Source organism: Loxodonta africana, chromosome 5 (genome assembly GCF_030014295.1).
Source record: "Loxodonta africana isolate mLoxAfr1 chromosome 5, mLoxAfr1.hap2, whole genome shotgun sequence".
NCBI lineage: Eukaryota > Metazoa > Chordata > Mammalia > Proboscidea > Elephantidae > Loxodonta > Loxodonta africana.
The window spans coordinates 76532069-76553041 of NC_087346.1; the positions used below are offsets into that span (position 1 = coordinate 76532069).

At 39.0% G+C, this 20973-nt stretch overlaps 1 protein-coding gene across 10 annotated transcripts in view; it reads right to left on the reverse strand.

Annotated features, from left to right (window-relative positions):
• MRPL1 (mitochondrial ribosomal protein L1) overlaps positions 1 to 20973 on the reverse strand; it is a 155576-nt gene that overhangs the window by 78049 nt on the left and 56554 nt on the right. For 3 of the 10 annotated variants that reach the window (XM_064285674.1, XM_064285676.1, XM_064285678.1), the window contains 2 exons: positions 2770 to 2881; positions 1720 to 1879 (listed from right to left, as the gene is read on the reverse strand). In XM_064285674.1, coding sequence (XP_064141744.1) covers positions 1720 to 1814 — 95 coding nt within the window. In that variant the 5' untranslated portion in view covers positions 1815 to 1879; positions 2770 to 2881. Of the gene's footprint in view, positions 1 to 1719; positions 1880 to 2769; positions 2882 to 6579; positions 6670 to 16909; positions 17039 to 20973 lie in introns of those variants that run through there. The other 7 variants (XM_064285670.1, XM_064285672.1, XM_064285673.1 and 4 more) reach the window with 4 other exon arrangements.

The window sequence follows — 20973 nt, forward strand, 5'->3', positions numbered from 1 at the left end:
AAAGTCCCCTCTATCTTTCAAGACTCAGCTCAAATACTATTTGCCCTGCCATCCCCAGGTAGAATTAATTGACTTTTCAATTTTGGATCCCACAGCAGTTGGTCCATTCCTCTAATATAACACTTAAACATATTAAAGTCAACTTATATCACAGATGTGCTAAATTATAATAAAGAGTTCCTACTAATCAACAAGAAAAATGAGATTATAACATGAAGAGTTCATAGTAAAGAAAATATAAATGGCTCTTAAACGTATGAAATATATATATAATCTCGGTCTAATAGAAAATGAAATCTAAAACCATAATATTATTTTTTAACCTGTCAAATTGGCAAAGATAAAAAAAAATTGACTACACTATGTGTGAGAAAATAAAACCAAAACCAAACTCGTTGCCGTCAAGTCGATTCTGCTTCATGGCGACCCAAGAGGACAGCGCAGAACTGCCCCACACAGTTTCCAAGGAACACTTGGTGGATTCAAACTGCCGACCTTTTGGTTAGCAGCCGTAGCTCTTAAGCACTACACCACCAGGCATTCTAATAATATTTGCTGGTAAGGATATAAATTGGCATGATCTTTATTAAGGCAATTTGGTTTATCTATCAAAATTACAGATGCTCACATCTTGTGATCCAACAATTCTAAGAGTTTATACTATACTTATAATGTTTGACATAATGTAACATGATTATTCACTGCAAGATCATTTGAATTAGCATAAGATTAAAAAGATAAATGCCTATCAAATGAATGATTAAATTATGCTACATTCACACAATGAAATGTTATAATTAAAATTACTAAGTAGCTCCACATGAAGCAAGTTAAAAAGTTAAAAAAGAATTCAAGGTATAAAACAAGGTGTATAGTTCACTACTACTTATGCAAAAACAAGTAATGTATTCATACACTTGTGTACGCATAGACCATCTAGTTATCACAAGAAACTAGCTAACAGTAGTTACCTTGAGGGAAGCACAACTGAGTGGCTGGAGGACAACGGTGGGAGAAAGACCTACTTTTCACTACATACTCTTTCTACTTTTTGAATGGCTTACCATGAGTATCTTTTCAGAAGGTTAATGAATTCATTGCAATTAATAATTAAAAACAAAACGCAATCATTTATGTTGCTGTCAGGATACTATAGAATCCTCAAGGGCAAGGGAATATGTGTCTTACTAATTTCAAATCACCAATACCTTACATGGTATCTGACATGCAGCAGATGTTCAACAAAGTATGCTGAATAAGAGATAACTGTGGTAAATTTGTCAAATATTCAATTAAGTTTGCAGAAACAAAATATATTAGCAAATGAGGGTTTACAAATTCACCAAAAATTTTCCACACTTTAGTTTTCATTTTCGGCATTATAACCTGAGGATTATATTCTAGGAAATTCAGCCAAATCGTAAAACTTTGTAGGTTGAGCTCAATTTCCATTTCAGTCCTACCCTCCAAACCCACTGCTTCCATTACCCTAAAAGCGGTGAAGAGACATAGTTCTAGAGTCAGGCTGCTTGGACCGAAATGCTCCTTCCAACACTTTCTACCTATGTGACTGTGGACTTTACTTAACCTCTCTAGGCTTCCATTTCTCCATCTGTAAAATGTTTATAACAGTATCTGCACCTCATAGAGTTACTGTGATTATTAAATGAGCTAACACATGTAGTGTGCTCAATATAGTAGGCATTCTGTAAATGTTACCTATCATTACTTCTGCAGCTTTTCAGCACCTTATTGTAACTGTCACCGAGACACTTCTTCAGCTTCAAAAAAGGTGATATTGAGGAAGAAAACATTCAGAAAAAGGGTGATGTAACCATCATCTTTCACTGTTTTCATACTTCATTAGCATCAGTGTTACCTAAAACAAAACAATTAGTGTTATGCCCCAGATGGTATAACATAGGAGCTTGAAAGGTTAGACCCATATCTGCCTTTTAGTCCTTTGCCTTAGGAAGGGGCAAAGCAATAACGCTATTAGGCTATCTATCATATTGCCATTTGGTTTAGCAAGGTCATGGCAGTATGAATGGAGAAAAGGATTAGGTTCCTATTTCAGTAAGAAATCAATTCCTGCCCTTGGAAATGAAAGTTGGGAGAAGAAATTCCATTCCTTTAGGTGTCTACATATTCAAACTTTATATAAAGCAATACAAGTTTATATTCTAATAAATACATTTTGCAAATCTGAAATTCCACTATATAATCACAGTACAGGCATGTATTTATAATACACGACCTATAAAAAGTACCCAACAGGAAAAAATGTAATTTAAAGAGCAAAATCAGCTACACACACACAATACCTTAATTAAAATTCACTGATTGGAACAGTGGGTTCTGTTCTAAAGAGGCAGTGATAGAATACTGGAAAAAGCTTGGGTTCTGGAACTAAACTCCTTGGATTCAAATCCTAGTCCCAACACATACTAGCTCTTTGACTCTGGGCAAGTATATAACCTACCTGTGCCTTGACTGTCTTATCTGTAAAACACAGACAATAACAATAGCTTCCTCAAAATGTTGCTGAGGGGGACAAATCAGTTAATGCATGTCAGTATTCAGTAAGTATTAACTATTATCATAATAAGTGTTACCTTTCTTTCAGGACTAAAGATCAAAGAAACAGAAATGGCAAACCTTTACAATTATAAGTCCCTATGTATATTTATGGGCCCAAGCATAATGTTTATTCATCAAAATTTTAAGTGAGACCAAATAAAATAATAACTAAAAGAAAAAAAAACTTACTTCGTAGCAGCCGCAAAATGTCTGTTGAGCACCAAAATGTTTACAGAACAAGGAGAAGGAGATAGCTGATAAGCCTTCTTGGAAAGACTATGCCTCTGATGATGTATCAAGCCTTGTAAAAAAAATATGTAAAATATCAATATTAAATAATCATGTTCACAATTTTTTGCATTATAAAAATCAGTGTTTTCCAAAACAACATGCAATATGTGTGATTTTTAGCCAGTCTTTCAAAACTGTAATTATAGAAACTGTGCTTCTCAAAATTAAAACCAGGTAAACGTATCTATATTTAAACCATTTTATCTTCATTTATTTTTAACTTAATTTAGTTCAGGCTCAACAAAGTATGTTAGCTATATTGTTAGGGAGTATGCAGATACACCCCGGAATTTTTAAAATAATTTAAATTTTATTTATTCACATTTTTGAATAGGTAATACATTCACAGAGTTGTCTAAGGCACTCTTGAAGAATAAAAACAAATTGAAGGGATTTGCCCTAACAGAGAAAAAGATTTGTTATAGAGCTATGCTAATTGAGACACTTTGTTATTGGCACAGCTACAATAAAACCAACAAAACCAAACCCGTTGCCATGGAGTCGATTCCGACTCACAGACTAATAAAACAAAATAAAAAGCCCAGCAATAGACCCATGCATACACAGATATTTGAAATAATGACAGAGATGTTATTGTAAGTCAGTGTACAAGGAATTCAATAAGTGGTGCTGAGACAACTGATTGTACACAGTGGGAAAAAAAGTATAATTAGATCCCTACTTAATGCCACACACAAAATATCAAATCTAGATATACTAAAAGGGGCCCTGGCAGCACAGTGGTTAAGAGCTCAGCTGCTAGCCAAAAGGTCTGCAGTTTGAATCCACCAGCCGCTCCCTGGAAACCCTATGGGGCAGTTCTACTCTGTCCTGTACGCGTCGCTACAAGTCAGAATCAACTTTGTGGCAACAGTTTTGGTTTGGTTTTTTTTTTTTTTTTTTTAAAGAACTGGCATATGAATGGCAAAAGTTTAAGGCTTTCAGAATATAGAAAAATATCTTTCTGACTTTAAGGAAGGTAATAATTTCACAAACAGCCCCAAATAAAAAACTGAACCCATTGCTATCGAGTTGATTTCAACTCATAGCAACCCGATACAACACTAGCCAAAAAGTGACATTAGTGTTAAGAATTTCTGTTCATCAAAAGACACTTTAAAGACAGCAAATAGACAAGCCCCAAACCAGGAAAATATATTAGCAACATACATAATTGACAAAGGATTAATATCCAGGATATATAAAAATATACTCAACTGAAAAGTGAGAAAAAGACTTACTTCTAATTGAAAAAGAAACACAAATGATGCATAAATACATGAAAAGATGCATAACATCATTAGTAATCACATAAATACAAATTTAAATCACAATAAAATATAATTTTATATCAATGCTATTCAAAGGGTGGTTAGCGGGCCTGTTTGTTACAGGTCTGTAACCAATTAAGATTATACCAGCATGTAAATCAACCACATCACTAAGTACATTGTTCAATTTGTCTTTTTTTTCTCCAAAGACTTTATCAACAAAGGAAGCAGTTCTTTGATCTTATTGTAGCAGGTAACAGTTTGCAGACCACATAATTTAAATAGCACTGTTTCACATACATCAGATTGGCAAAACTTAAAAAAAAATCAGGGGTCAATGAAAACATCAAGTAAAGGGTAAATTTTATACATTGGCAATAAAAATGTGAACTGGAATACCACTTTGGAAAGCAGAGGTTGGGGCTGAACACAAACATCTCAATGATTCTGCAATTTCATTTCTAGGCATGTACCCTAGAGGAACTCCTGTACATGTGTACTAAGAGACATGCACAACAACGATCATGGTATGGTTGTTTATGGTAAGAAAAATGCAAGAAAGAAACCAAACGTTTATCTACACTAATAAATAAAAGCTGCCATTTAGTTCATTTTGATTCATGGTGACCTCATGTGTGTCAGAACTGTGCTCCGAAAGATTTTCAATGGCTGATATTTCAGAGCTAGATCACCAAGCCTTTCTTCCGAGATGCCTCTGGATAGACTCCAACTACCAACCTTTCAGTTAGCAGCTGAGTGCATTAACTGCACCACCCAGGAACCGGTCATCTTTGCTAAAACCAAAAAGAAAAAAACACCAAACCTGTTGCCATCAAGTCAATTCTGACTCATAGTGACCCAACAGGACAGGGCAGAACTGTCCCATAGGGTTTCCAAGGAGCACCTGGTGTATCTGCACTGCTGACCTTTCGGTTAGCAGCTGTAGCACTTAACCACTACGCCACCAGGGTTTTCACTGTCACTGGAAATAAGTTGTGGTATATTCCTATTAAGGAGCCCTGGTGGCACAGTGGCTAAAGTGCTTGGCTACTAACCGAAAGGCCGGAGTTCGAACCCACCAGCCGCTCCATGGGAGAAAGATGTGGGAGTCTTCTTTCATAAAGACTTAGCCTTGGAAACCCTATGGGGCAGTTCTACTCTGTCCTATAGGGTCACCATGAGACGGAATTGACTTGATAGCAGTGGGTTGGCGTTTTGGGTTTATATCCCTATAATGGAAAGCTATAACCCCCCCCAGGGGCCATCGAGTCGATTCCGACTCATAGCGACCCTGTAGGACAGAGTAGAACTGCCCTATAGGGTTTCCAAGGAGCGCCTGGCGGATTTGAACTGCCGACCCTTTGATGAGCAGCTGTAGCACTTAGGACTGTAAAAGTGAATAAACTCTATGTGGCAGATATGAATCTCACAAACATAATGTGGAGGGAAAAAAAGCATGTTGCAGAAGAACTCATTTGGTATTTGATTTTAAAGTTGCAAAACATGCCAACACTAAACAACATTCTATTTAGGAGTTGGTACATATGTGTCAAAGATATACAAAAAAAAAAAACCAAAGATGTGATAAAATAGAAATTCGGCAAAAGTGGTTACCACTGGAGAAAAAGAAGAACAGAAAACACACACAGGGCTTTGTTGGAATTGATAACATTTTTTGTTTGTTTTTTAAGCTTAACAGTATTCAGAGGTGTAAGCTATTATTCTTCTTTATATATTACATGTATGTCATATTCTTTTTGTATGTAGAAATACTGGAAAAATATTTTTACTTAACGATTACAAAAGAACATGCATACAGAAGACCGAAGAACTGATGTCTTTGAATTACGGTGTTGGTGAATAATACTGAATATACCATGGACTGCCAGAAGAATGAACAAATCTGTCTTGGAAGAAATAAAGCCAGAATGCTCCTTAGATGTGAGGATGGTGAGACTGCATTTCACGTACTTAAGACATGTTATCAGAAGGGACCAGCTGCTGGAGAAGGACATCATGCTTGGTAAAGTAGCAGGTCAGAGATAGAGAGGGGACCCTCAACGAGATGGACTGACACAGTGGCTACAACGATGGTAGCAAGCATGCCAACAGTTGTTAGGATGGCGCAGAACTAGGGAGTGTTTTGTTCCGTTTTACACGTGGTTTGCTGCTATGAGTTGGAACCTACTGGATGGCGCCTAACAACATACATACAATGGAATTCTACACAACAATAAGAATAATGATGAGTTCATGAAACACCTTAATAACATGGACGAATCTGGAGGACATCATGCTGAGTGAAATAAGGCAAACAAAAAGACAAATATTACATGATAGCACTTTTATAAAAAGTCAAGAATAGGCATACATAGAGAAAGCAATGTTCTTTCATGGTTACCAGGGATGGGAGAGGGAGGAACAGGGAATCACTTACTGGATAGTAGACGTGTTAATTCTGGTAATGGGAAAGGCAATACACAATATGGGGGAAGTCAGCAAAACTTGACCAAGGTAAATGAAGACACTGAGAGGTACACAAGAAAAAAGGACAACTTAGGTAAATGCCATAGCATATACAATTTGGCAACAGTAATAACAAGCAAAATATATATGAATGATTACATAGGTAGATATGTATGTTACATGGGTGGGGGGAGGCATATGGGAGTACATGCACGTGTAATACCCACTGCCGTCAATTCCAACTCATAGCAACCCTATAAGACAGAGTAGAACTGCCCCATGGGGTTTCCAAGACTGTAAATCTCCTGCAGAGTGGCTGGTGGGTTTGAACTGCTGACCTTGGCGTTAGCAACCAAGCACTTAACCACTGTACCACCAGGGCTCCTTTGCACAAACATATATAGGTATATTTGTTAGCATATGTATATATATGTTTATATGTACTGCATATATATCCATATATACGATAGACAAGGGCACAGTTAGGAATACCTGCTAGACATACTCAAACACTTCGTGGGATAGATTTACTGGGTTCGAAGGCTCAGGACCATAGTTTTGTGGGACAACTGGGTCAACTGGCATAACTTAGTTCATAAAGATAATGTTCTACATCCTAGTTTGGTGAGTGGCATCTGGAATCTTCAAAACTTGCAAGCAGCCACCTAAAATGCAACTATTGGTCTCTTCCCATTTGGAGCAAAGGGGTGTGAAAGAAACCAAAGACTTAAGAAATCAGTCCACAGGACTAATGGCCCATGTGAACCACAGCCTCTTCTAGCCTGAACCAGAAGATCTAGATGGTGCCCAGCTACTACCACCAACCATTCTGACCAGGAACACAACAGAAGGTCCTGCTTAGAATGGAAGAAAAAGGTAGAACAAATACCAAATTCATTTAAAAAAAAAAAAAAACCAGTCTTACTGGATTACTAGAAGGTAGAGGGAACCCTGAGACTATCACCCTACAACATCCTTCTAATCTGGAACTGAAGCCACTCCTGGAGGTCACCTTTCTGCCAAATAATAGATTGGCCTAAAAAATAAACAGTAACACCATTGCAGTTTAACATAACCAATGTCACAGATAATTTGTGTACGAATTTTTTAATGGGAACCTAATTTGCTGTGTATACTTTCATCTAAAATACAATAAAATACTCCAGAAAAGAATATACAAAAGTAAAGTCTTCCTTCCATTCCTGACCACTTCCTCTCCATGTTAGCAATTTTTTGTGCATCTTTTTAGAAATAGTAAATGTACATATAAGTATTCCAGTTCCAGTTGCCATTGAGTCAATTCCAACTCAATAGGGTTTTCATGGCTGTGGCCTTTCAAAAGCATATCACCAGGCCTTTCTTCTGAGGCACCTCTGGGTGGAGGTTTGAACTGCCAACCTTAACAACCAGAGCGTAACTATTTGTGCAACCAGGGATGCCGTATATAAGAATATGAGTACCAATATAATTATCCCTTTTATTGAAAAATGGTAGCACACTGTATTCCCTGTTCTGCACCTTGCTTTTTCACTTACGGTATTACAGCCCCTTTTCACCCATATGTATATATAAGATGTTGTTGTTGCATGCCATCAAGTTAATTCTGACTCATAACTACCCTATACGAGAGAGTGGAATGTCCTATAGAGTTTCCTAGGCTGTAATATTTACAGGAGTAGCTCTTCAGGTCTTTTCTCCCGCAGAGCCGCTGGTGGGTTCGAACCACTAATCTTTCAGTTAACAGCCAAGCAGTTAACCATCGTGCCAAGAGGGCTTCTGACATATAAGAGAGATGTGTGTGTGTGTATATATATATATATATATAAAAGATAATTTCATATATGCCTGTTATGGATTGCATTATGTCCCTCAAAAATATGTACTGTAAATCCTAATCTCTATGCCTGTAGTTAGAATCCCATTCAGGAATGGATCATTTTTGTTATGTTAGTAAGACAAGGTGTATCTTGAGTCAATCTCTGTTGAGACATAAAAGAGATTAAACAAGTGTGCAGAGGACAGATGGGGTTAGACAGATGTCAACACATATGGACATCTCCAACGAACCAGGAAGCAAAAGCTAAAGAGAGAAAGACCTTCTTCCCTAGAGCTGGCGCTCTGAATTTGGACCTTGTAAAATGTGAGAGATTAAATTTGCTTGGTAAAGCCACACACCTGTGGCATTTCTGTCATAGTAGCACAAGATAACTATGACAGAATTTGGTACTGGAAGAGTGGAGTGCTGCTCTAATGGTTACGTAAAATGTGGAAGCGGTTTTGGAATTGGGTAATTGGTAGAGGATGGAAGAGTTTTATGGTGCCTAATAGTAAAAGCCTAAGCCTAGGTTGTCTTGAAGAGACTGTTGGTAGAATTACAGATGTCAAAGGAAATTCTGGTGAGAGCTCAGAAGGAAGCAAGGAGAGCTACAGAGGAAGTCTCTAACATCTTAGAGAATACATACGACACCAGCAACAGAATGTTGCTAGAAATGTGGACCTTAAATGTTCTTCTGGTGAGGCTTTAAAAGGAAATGGTGAACATGTGATTGGTCAATGAAGGAAGAGCAATGCTCTTCATGCAGTGGCAAAGAACCTGTCTGAATTATGTTCAAATGTTTTGTGGAACTTGAACTTGTAGCTGATGAACTTGGATATCTAGCTGATGAGATACCTAAGCAAGATCGTGAAGGGGTCATGTGGTTTCTCCTTACCACTTACAGTAAAATACGAGAGAAAAGAGATGAACTTAAAAATGAACTGTGCAAATGAAAGCAGAACTTAAAGATTTGGAAAATTCTGTGGTACAAACTAAGGACACACATCTTAGAATGTTCACCCAAGGACGTGGCTACACAATCTTTTGTTAAAAAGATTAAGTCTGTGACTGACAGATCTAACAAACTACCACAGCAGAAAACCTATCAGCTTAGACTGAAGGAGGCAAAGAACGAACAAAAGGAAAGAATGCTGTCTGACTCTTGGAATTCTATAGGCAGGAAACAGGCCAAAGGAACTACACCTATTGTCCTCCAAGAAAAGAAAAAAACCATCCCTGGAGCAGCTCGAAGATCAGCAGAACTGCTGGAAGGAACACGAGAAGCAGGGCCTTCTTGGTTTCAAAGACAGAGGATCATTTTCAAGCCTTGAGAGCTAATGTATTCTGCTAGGTTTGGGGCTTGCTTGGTGCCAGTTATTCCTTCTTTCCCTCCAATTTCTTCCATTTGTAATGGAAATGTCTACCTTGTACCTATTCTACCATTGTACCCTGGAAACAGATAACTTTGTATTCTAGATTTCACAGATTCGTAGATGAAGAGAAATTTTGCCCCAGGACGGAATATGCCTAAGGTCTCACCCACATTTGAGTCAGATGATTCAGAAGATGAGATTTTGGACTTCGAGTTGATTTAAGATTTGGGGGATGATGTGGTAGGCTGAATGTGTTTTGAATGTGGCCGGGACATGAATTTTTGAGGGCCAAAGGGTAGAATGTTATGACTGAATTTTGTCCCCCCAAAATACGTGTTGTAAATCCCAACCTCTATGTCTGTGGTTATAATTCCAAGAGGGAATGGGCTGTCTTAAGTTTAGGCAGGATTAGTGTATGGTATAAAAGAGATTAAAATACAAAATATAAAAGAGATTAAACAAGCAAGCAGATGACAGATGGAATAAGACAGATGCCAAGACACATGGAGATCTCCAAGGAACCAGAAGCAGAAGGTAAACAGACAAGGACCTTCCTCCTGAGCCTACAGAGAGAGAAAACTTTCCCCTAGAGCTGGCACCCTGAATTCATACTTCTAGCCTCCTAAACTGTAAGAAAATAAATTTCTGTTTGTTAAAGCCACCCACTTGTGGTATTTCTGTTATAGCAGCACTAGATAACTAAGACAATGCCCTTCATAAAGTTGTGTGTATATGTATACATTAGAGATAATTTCATATATACCTTTCATAAAGGTATGTGTATATGTATACATTAAAGAGATAATTTCATATCAGCCCATAAAAACTTTGGAAACCCTGGTGGTGCAGTGGTTAAGAGCTACGGCTGCTAACCAAAAGGTCGGCAGTTCAAATCCCCCAGTAGCTCCTTGGAAACCCTATGGGACAGTTCTACTCTGTCCTATAGGGTTGCTATGAGGCAGAATCGACTCGATGGCAATGGGTTTTATAAAGACTTTGTTTTTTTAAGGCTGCAAAGTATTGGGCTATCATAATTTATACTGGGTTTTTTTTTTATTTATAATACTTTGCTGTTACATGCGGTGCTCCAGTGAATAACCTTGCAAACATCATTTTTGAACACACAAATATACTTACACAATAAATTTCTAGAAGTAAATTTGCTGGGTCAAAGGGAAGGAACATCTGTAATTTTGATAAATACTGTTCTGTCTAATGACCGTTCCCATACACATTTCTACCAGCAATGAAAAGACAGCCTGCTCCACACACTCATGCCAACATGGTATGCTACCGAACATTTTGGTCTCTGGCAATCTGGTAAATGAAAGACGGTATGCAGAGTTGTTTCAATTTGAAAGTTTTAGTTAGGCTGAGTATATTTTCATATGTTTGTCCATCTATATTCTCTGTTGAACTGGCTTGAACTCCATTTTTCAAATTAGTACCTTACAACTAGATTTTCATGTAAAACAGCTGTTAAAATTCAATACCTTAAAATCGAGTTCATTATATAAAATGTTGCAACAACCAATAATATAGAAATTCTAAGACTTGGTCTACACAGCAAGTGAATTCATTTCAGTAAGTTAAGTTTCCAAGTGTATAGTACTATGCATGCAGAATAGCTACAAAGTCCTTACTGTGGTCTACAAGGCCCTACATGAGCTGGCTCCTGCCTACTGCTCAGTACATTGCTCCCACTTGCTCTCTAGGGTCCTTCATTCTGATGCTTGAATACATTAAGTTAACCCCTGCCTCAGGACCTTCATATACGATGTTATATTTGCCTGGAATGAGCTACCGCCTGATCTTCCCACAGCCTACTCTTTAACTTCAGGTCACAGCATAAATGTCACCAAAGTCACACGCCTAACAACTCAATTTCACCTCTAATCTTCCAAGAGAAAGTTAAAGTACAAAATAACCACCAAAACTGAGAATTCTATGAACATATAGAAGTGACTGCTGAGGCAATATATCACACCTATGTACTGATGGACACTATTTGTAGCAGAAATGATGTCAAGGAAGAAAACGAAATAGAATAATTAGATCCAGTTCCTGCCTCCCCAGAATCTCAAATTTAGTGACCTATGCTAAATTTGATATGCAGCAGTCTAAAAGAGATGCTCCATATTTTTAAAGAAACCAGCTATCTTGAAAAATCGAATACGGTAAATGAAGGAACTGGCATTTATCCATTAAAGGTTTGGCAAACAGTTCCAAACAATAATTCTAATTGTATTAAACAAGAGCCCACCAACCCTGGAAACAATAATTCTCTTGAACACTTCAATAGCAATTTGCTATAAAACAATCCACCACTGTCTTTAGAATCCCTAGTCATGAAAACCAGAAATTAAAATTTTCAACAGAAATCTATCAAACTGCTACAGAATAAGAAAAATCGTATTACAAAAATACCAATATTTAAACACCACTGTTAGACCGTGAAGGGAGCCCTGGGAGCATAGTGGTTAAAGCACTGGACTGCTAACTAAAAGGTCGATGGTTCAAACCCACCAACCATTCTGTGGGAGAAGGATGTGGCAGTCTGTTTCCATAACAATTTACAGCCATGGAAACCCCATGGGGCAGTTCTATCCTGTCCTATAGAGTCGCTATGAGTCAGAATCGAATCAACAGGAGTGGGTCTGGTTTGGGGTTAGACCACGACATCTATATTTTCAATTCCTCTGTAATCAATTTATCTGTATGATTTTATCTCTTTTAACACATTTTTTTCTCCCCTCACTCTTAGCGGATAACCTTGTTTGCTACTCCAGAGAAAACAGAAGCCCCTGGAACTTCTTCCCCTACTTATCACAAAATGTATGAACCTACATGAATCTGCACTCATTCTAAGTCCCTCCTTTCCCCGTCCCCTTAGCAATGACCTGAAAACTACTCCATCTCCTTTGCTGGTTTATGCTCTTATACCTGATGATGAAAGGTTAGATTTCATCAGGAGTCAGTCCTATATGGCCTCCTTATCTGGCTCTATAATCTTTGCCCTCCCTAGGAGATCTTATTCACCTAGTCTTTGCTTTCTCAGTGCAACCACTACAGTCCAGATGAGGGTCATCTACAACTTGGATTACTGCTTTGCAGCCTCCAAACTGTTCTATCTCCATTCTTGGCCCCGTCCATTTCTTTTCCAGCTTTCAGCAGAAGGAATCACTATCTCCTTAGAACACTTCAATAGCTTCAGCTTGCTCTTTGAATAAAGTAAATTCTTAAAAGATCTTCCATGAGCTAGTCCTAATCTATCTGGTGAGCTTCATCTAGGACCACTCTCCCTCACATTCTCCGTGCTTCAAATACACTGGCCTCCTTTCAGTTACTTGAAACACCCTGTTCTTTACCACTTTTGGATTTTCAAACATAATCTTCCCTCCATCGGTGATTCTCCCCTACCACTCCCCACTTCTTCTTTATGTAGCTAATTCATAGTTACCAAGTCACTGGGGGCAGCAGTGATTCAGTAGTAGAATCCTTGCTTCAGTATGGGAGACCTGGATTCTATCCCCAACCAGTGTACCTCATGCGCAGCCACCACCCATCCATCAGTGGAGGCTTTTGTGTTGCTATAACGCTGAACAGGTGTCAGAGGAGCTTCCAGACTAAGACAGACTAGGAAGAAAGGCCTGACAATCTACTTCTGAAAAATCAGCCAATAAAAACTCTATGAATCACAACGGCCTGATCCCATTGCATATGGGGTTGCCATGAGTATGGGGTCAAACTGATGGAGCTAACAACAACAACTTAAAACATTACTTCTTCAGCTAAGCCTTCTCTGAAGACTCAGGAAAGATTAGATCTTGCAAACACACTCTTATAGCACCTTGAACTTTCCCTTCATAGCACTCAGGAGAAATGTAATTACAGAAATAATCATGCAATTAATGTCTGCTCCTCAATAGATGATAAGCACTTGGGTAGGGGATGTGTATACTTGTTTAGCATTGCGTCCTTCACACTTATCACACTGGTAAGCAGAGGCCAAACGTCTGTTGTATAAATGAAGAAAATCTGAGCAAATGAAAGCAAAAACTGAATTTAAATTACTTTAAATATTATCAATTACAACACATGGAAGGAGGGGGCTCTTTCTGATTTTTTTTTTTTTTTTGATAATCCATCCACTCATTCATTCAACATCGATTTACCACATGCCAGCGCTGCTTTAGGCATTTAGAATACAACAGCAAACAAAACAAAAATCCTTGTCCTTGTGGAGCTTATATTCTAGCATAGTAGAAGATATCAATAAACATAATATGGGGGTAGGGAGGATAAGACAGTTGGGAAAAGCGATTGAGAGTCAGGGGAAAAGTGGGCTGCAATTTTAAATAAGGTGGTCTGTTGTACACAAGGTTGCTATGAGTAGGAACCAACCCGACGGCACCTAACAACAACAAGGTAGGCCTCATTGATAAGGTGATATTTGAGAAAAAACGTGAAGGAAATGAGAAAGTTAGCTAGGAAGATATCTAGGAAAAAAGTATTGCTGGCCAAAGGAACAACCAGTGCAGAGTCCCCAAGGCAGGAGTATTCTCAGTGTGATTAAGGAACAGAGAGGCCAGTGTGGCTACAGCAGAATGAACAAGGAGGGTGGCTGAAGAAATCAGAGAAGTAAGCTGGGTAAGTGGGATGGGAGAAGGCAGGTACCAGATGATGTAGAATACTGTACCCCGATGCTGTCCAAGAGAAATATAATGCGAGCCACACATGTGAGCCGTATGTGTAAATTCTAAATTTCCTAATAATCCTAATAAAAAAAATAATAGCCATAATAAAAAAGGTAAAAAGAAACCAGTGAAATTAATAAAAAAGTTAATAATACATTTTATTACAGCTGTTTTTGTTATGTTGTTAGGTGCCATCGTGTTGATTACGACTCATAGTGGCCCCATGGGAAAGAGCAGAACTGCCCAATAGGGTTTTCTAGGCTGCAATTTTTACAAAAGCAGATTGCCAGGTCTTTCTCCTGTGAAGCCACTGGGTAGGTTCAAACCACAAACCTTTCTGTTAGCAGCCAAGTGCTTATTATTACTACATGTCATCACTATACAAGATATTGAAATATTTTACTTTTTTTTACACCAAGTCTTCATAATCTAGTGTGTATTTTCCACACTCAACTTGGATTTGTCATATTTCCAGTGCTCAATGATGCCTACCAAAATGGATACCACAGCTATAGGCTCTTGTAACAACACCAGATTTATAAAAACGGGGAAGCTCTGCAGAGTTCTGAGCATAGGTGTAACATGATTTAAGTTATTAAAGGACCAATTTCATTACTTGTTGAGAGTAGACTGTAGAGAAGCCCAGGTGAAAGACTGCAGTGGCTTGGAACAAGGCAGCTGCAATGGAGCAAGAAGTCAGATTTTAGATTTATTTTGAGGATAAAGTCAACAGGATTTCCCAACTGATTTAATGTGAAGTGTGAGGAAAAGAGAGGAGTCAAAGATAATTCTAAGGTTATGACCTAGGCAACTGAAAGTTGCTAACAATCAAGATGGGAAAGACTGCAGGCTACAATTATGAGTTCAATTTTGGACAAGTGTGAGGTGCTGGATTAGACAGTCAAGTGCAGACCTAGAATAAGCAGATGGATATAAGAATCTTTAAAATTCAGGAGACAGGCCCAGCTGTAGATACAAATTTGAGAGTCATCGAGATAAAGACAGTAATAGTCAAAGCCACAAGTTCTGTATGAGATCACCCAAAGAGTGAGTTTAGATATAGAAGAGATGAGGATGAAGGACGGAATTCTGGCTTCTGGGGCATTCCAAGATATGAGATTGGGGAGAGGAGGAGGGGCCAGCAAAGTAATTTGAGAAAGAATGACTGGTGAGGAAGAAAGAAAATTAAGAGAGGGAAGTATCCTGGAAACCAGGAGAAGAAAGTGTGGCAAGAAGGGAATGATAGCCTTCAGTCTCTTTTTGGTTTCTTTGGTTTTGTCTAATACATTACTTCTGTTTGTAGCCCTGTTGGCGCAGTGGCTAAGAGCTTGGCTGCTAATGAAATGGTTGGCAGTACGAATCCACCAGCCACTCCTTGAAAACCCTATCGGGCAGTTCTATTCTGTCCTATAGGGTTGCTATGAGTTGGAATCCACTCCACAGCAACAGGTATGAAGATAATGTCATCAAGATATGCACTTTGGTTTGTTCACTGAGTAGTCTGTAGGGTCATCACTATCTTTTAACCAACACCTATGCCAAATAGAGGAAGCTGGTTTTGACACTGAGCTTTTCTATAGGAAGCTCAAAGAGAAAACTGTGATGCAGTAAAAAAAAAAAAAAAATCACTGTACTAGAGTGCAAGCTTGAGTCCTGGCTCTGCCACTTACTAGTTATATGAACTTGGGCCCATGCTGGATCAGTTTCGTCCTCTGTAAAACTAGGATGAAGTTGACTTCTGCCTCCATCTACAAAGCTTCCTTATTTAAATAACAATATGTATAACATTGCTTCGAAAACACTCTCCAAGGGTTTTAGGCTGTTATTCTAGCTGACACTCTTGACTTTATTAACTGCTGAAAAGAACTGCTATCAAGAAATACTACTGCATTAGCTCCCAAGTGGTAATTGTTGATCCAAATGAGTCAATGTCTGGAAGTTTAAGAACTCGGATCGCCTGCAAGGATGAACTCCAAAAGCATCCGCAAGCACTTTGTAAACTATTAAGGTTTACAAATGTAAGCCAATAAAAATATAGCACATTTCCCTTACCAGAACTCATTGCTTCATGTATCAAACTCCTTCCCCCTTTCCCTGAGGCGATCCCACTCTCCCAGTACAGAGGCATAACCTTGTCTCCGCCTTCTTCCCCATGGGCACCGAGAAGGGCGTCAAGGTATACCTTCCTCTCATCCTTCTATCCCCCGCACGGCTCCAGTAAGGAGTGAAACCCCTGATAAGGTCACTTTTAAGTAGTGATGACCCTTTGAAGAACATAAAGCCCAAAGACAACAGGAAGAACTTCGGATCCCAGTGCATATCCATGCTTAGGAAAGTCCTGCTTGTACTCTGCTCCAATATGAGATTCTGCACCACAGCCTTTTTCCTTGCAAGCCAAGACAACACTCGGCTTACCTCTACCGAGGCATCTTGCGGCCGCCGCCATGTTGACGATTCCGGATTGTGCGGACGAAATTGGGCCTACTCTTCAACTGGGAAGAGTTTTTAAAAAGCGTTCCGTTCCGGAATTGGCGGAAGGGGAAGAGTTAGAATAAAGCAGGGGGCGGAGACCAAAGAAAGGCTTCGCTGAGGGAGGAGGAGAGCGGAGCGTGGCGCAGCACGCACTGGCGCCCAGTGGCCGTGTTGCTGTAGGTCCGGTGCTGTGTGGGACTTTACGTTTCGTGGTTCCGGCAGGACAGTCCCCCTCCCCTTGCCTTGGCGTGGATTCTGACTCAAGCGACCCTATAGGACAGAGTAGAACTGCTACCATTCCTAGAAAATAAGGACCTGTTGGCGATGCCACGACTATTTCTCTCTCTCTGTCTCTCTTTCTCTCCATTTCTCCTCCTCGCCAGGTTTCCAACCTTATGAAGATGTGGAAAAAATATTCGCCAGGCTTTCCGCCACCACCCAAGGGAAGTGTTCCACTCACTCAAAAACTTTCTTTTTAATTCAGTGCAATATCAGCATAGTTGTACATTAATTTTACATCAATCTGCCCTCCATTTTTCTTTGGCAGGCAAGCTGTGCCAATAGGATCAATAGGATGATAGTATTTGACGTTTGTATAACACGTCCGGTTCTAAAATGGCAGATTTGAGATCTATGCACAGGTCATTCTGATTTTAAAAAATTCAGTGCCCTTTCAATTACGTCACAGCTGTCAGTACGGTATATCTAAAACAAATCTGATGACAGTTCAAAACACTCCAGCGACCATCTTTTTTCCGCCTACCTACAAAAAAAAATTTTTTTTTTTTACCAAGCCACAAACCCCAGCCAACCCTGCCCCCAACACACACACACACACACACACCACACACACACACACACACATACACACACTCTCTGTCTCTCTCTCTCCATCACCTCCATGACTTTATTATGTCCCCTTGGGGCTTGGAATATCTGTACCACATCACCTAGCTAACGCCTGCTTTGTTTTGTTTTTAAATATTCGGCTCAAGCTTCACTGGTTTGAGGAAGCCTCTCTAGCTTCCTACTCTGGGTATGGCCACCTTTTCCTGGTTTTGAACAGTACCCAGGACTTATATCTGTTTTTGTTCGTTTTTAATAGCGTTGCTGAGATATAATTCACATACCATACAATTCACCAGTTTAAATTGTACAATGAAATGGTTTCTAGTATATTCACAGAGATGTGCAACCATCATTACACTATATCTCTACAGCAGTCTGCTCTTTGTGGGCAGAAATCGTGTCTTATTCATTTTTGTAATGTCAGCACCTACTAGAGTGCCTGGCACATAGGAACCCCTCAATAAATGTTCAATAAGTGAATGTATGCATATATGAACTAAAACTAGTGACTGAATTAGAAAAGGCAAGCCTACAAAATTAACTTGCTTCCAGGAAGCTGGTCACAGGAACTTGGACAGGATCAAAGTAGAAATTTCCCAGAGCTTTACATTATATTTGGAAACCCTAGCAGCTTAGTGGTTAAGAGCTATGGCTGCTAATGGAAAGGCTGGCAGTTTGAATCCACCAGGCGCTCCTTGGAAACTCTGTGGGGCAGTTCTACCCTGTCCTATAGGACTGCTATTCAGAATCAACTCTACGGCAACAGGTTTGGTTATTTTATGTTTATACATAGTACCTCTCTACATGGAGAATAAGATTTCTTAATTTATTGCCTTATCTTGTTAACACCTAAGCAGTTATTTCAAAGGTTCTACAACCATTCGTAGCTGTTATGTTTAAAAAAAAATCCAAGGAATTTGAATCTACTTTTATAACTTTCCTCCCTCCCTCCACTTTTCCTTCCTCCTGCCTTTCCACAAATATTTGAATGCCTGCTATGTGTCAAGTGGTGTGCTTGGCTATGTACGAATTCAGTGAATAAAACCAACACAGTCAGAACTCTCATAGAAGTTAAAAACTAGTCCCGTTTGATGGTAGATGCCAGAATTGGAGAAAAGTCACTGAGACCAATGCAGGCATAAACACCTGTGTCACAGGCACCTGGTTCTCAGACTCTACATCCCTTCCTTTACCACTGCTGACCTGCGTTTTCAGACTTATGTCTTCTGTCTGACAGGAGAATTTAAAATCCAATATTAGAACTCAGAGTAACATGTAGTATGCTTGTAGTAGTAGCCTTATTACAGCAATGTCCTTCAGAGGTGCACCTTACCCAAGTTGCACAGTTTGAACATCAGAACTTGATGGCATTAGTCAGGTTGGGTCCAGGCCCCAGTTACATGTATGTATAACAACACATACACAGGTTTTTTAGATTGAGAATTCATAAGAACTGCAAAAAGATTTGTTGGAAATAATTAAATACACACTCCAAAATGAGAACTCCAAGCCTCTAAATATTTAATAAATGATAAGGTTCTCCTCATTATGTTAAGGCTAAGCAGTGGTTCTCTGTAGGTTTGAATCCCATCATCATAACTTGTAAGGAGCACTGATGGCACAGTGGTTAAGCACTTGGCTGCTAACCCAGAGGTCAGCAGTTTGAACCCACTAGGCACTGTGGGAGAAAGATGTGGCAGTCTGCTTCTGTAAAGATTTACAGCCTTGGAAACCCTATAGAGCAGCTCTACTCTGTCCTATAGGGTCGCTATGAGTTGGAATCAACTCTACCACCATGGGTTTATCATAATTTATTAGCTATGTGACCTGGGGAAGTTACTACTACATCTCTCTGAGGCTCAGTTTTCTTATCTGAGACGTAGGACTAATAATGGGATAATTCAGTGAGGTACTACTGGCATAGTCCTCAATTAATGTTAAATATTATCATTATTAAGGAACCGATGAGAACTGTTAACCAGAGAGACAAAATGAATAGGCTGTTTTAGATGCTCCTCTTTCTAAAATCAGCTTATTTCTTAATAGGACCCATGCTGTTCTTGTCCCAGTATGTGCTAGGATATCTTTCTTCCCATCAGAACTTTTATTAGCATTTCCAGAAAGTCTTTAGACTGTGTTCATGTACTTCCTCAAAGTTCACTTTTAATGTAACTTTTCCCAGTTGATTTCTAGGAAAGTTTACATGTTCTAGGAGTCTTGGCAAAATGCCAGCTGCCTGCTTGGCTAATTTCCCTGGGAAAGCTTCTACATGTTTGCTAGACCGGCAGGTCTGTTGATCTGTGTTCTTGCCTTCTCCAGCCATCTTCCAGCTGAGCTGGAAACTCCTTTGCAAGAAAAGTCACATCCCATTTGGGGTTCCAGTTGAAAATGGAAATTCTTATTGAACAACAATGAGGAACTACATGAGTTTTCTCATTTTAGTACTGTGCATCAGAATCATCCAAATGGCTTGTTAAAACTCACACTTCTGGGCCCCACCCCTAGAGTTTCTGGTCAACAGGTCTGGATTTGGGTACAATAATTTGCATTTCTAGTATGTTTGTTTCACTTGGATCCACCGTCAACATTCATGGAAGCAGCAGTCAAGAAATCAAACAGCAAACTCCAGAAGATAAGCTAGGTAACTGTGATCTTCTAAAAATTAAACACTTATGCTCATCAAAACACTTCACCAAAATGGTAAAAAGAAAACCTACAGACTGGGGAAAAAAATTTTGGCTGTTACAAATCCAATAAAGCTCTAATTTCTACAATATATAGGAAAGTTCAATACCTCTACAACAAAAAGACAAATAATCCAATTAAAAAATGGGCAAAGGATATGAACAGAAGCCTCACCAAAGAAGATATTCACGTGGCTAATAGACACACGAGGATATGCTGGAGATCAGTAGCCATTAAAATGCAAATCAAAACCACAATGCGATACCATCTTACCCCAGCATTACTGGCACAAATCAAAAAAACAGAAAATAACAAATGGTGGAGAGGCTGCGAGGAGACTGGAACTTTTATGCACTGCTGGTGGGAATGCAAAATGATACAAAGATTTTGGAAAATGATATGGCGCTTCCTTAGAAAGCTAGAAATAGAAATACCATGTGATCCAGTAATCCCATTCCTAGGAATATATCCTA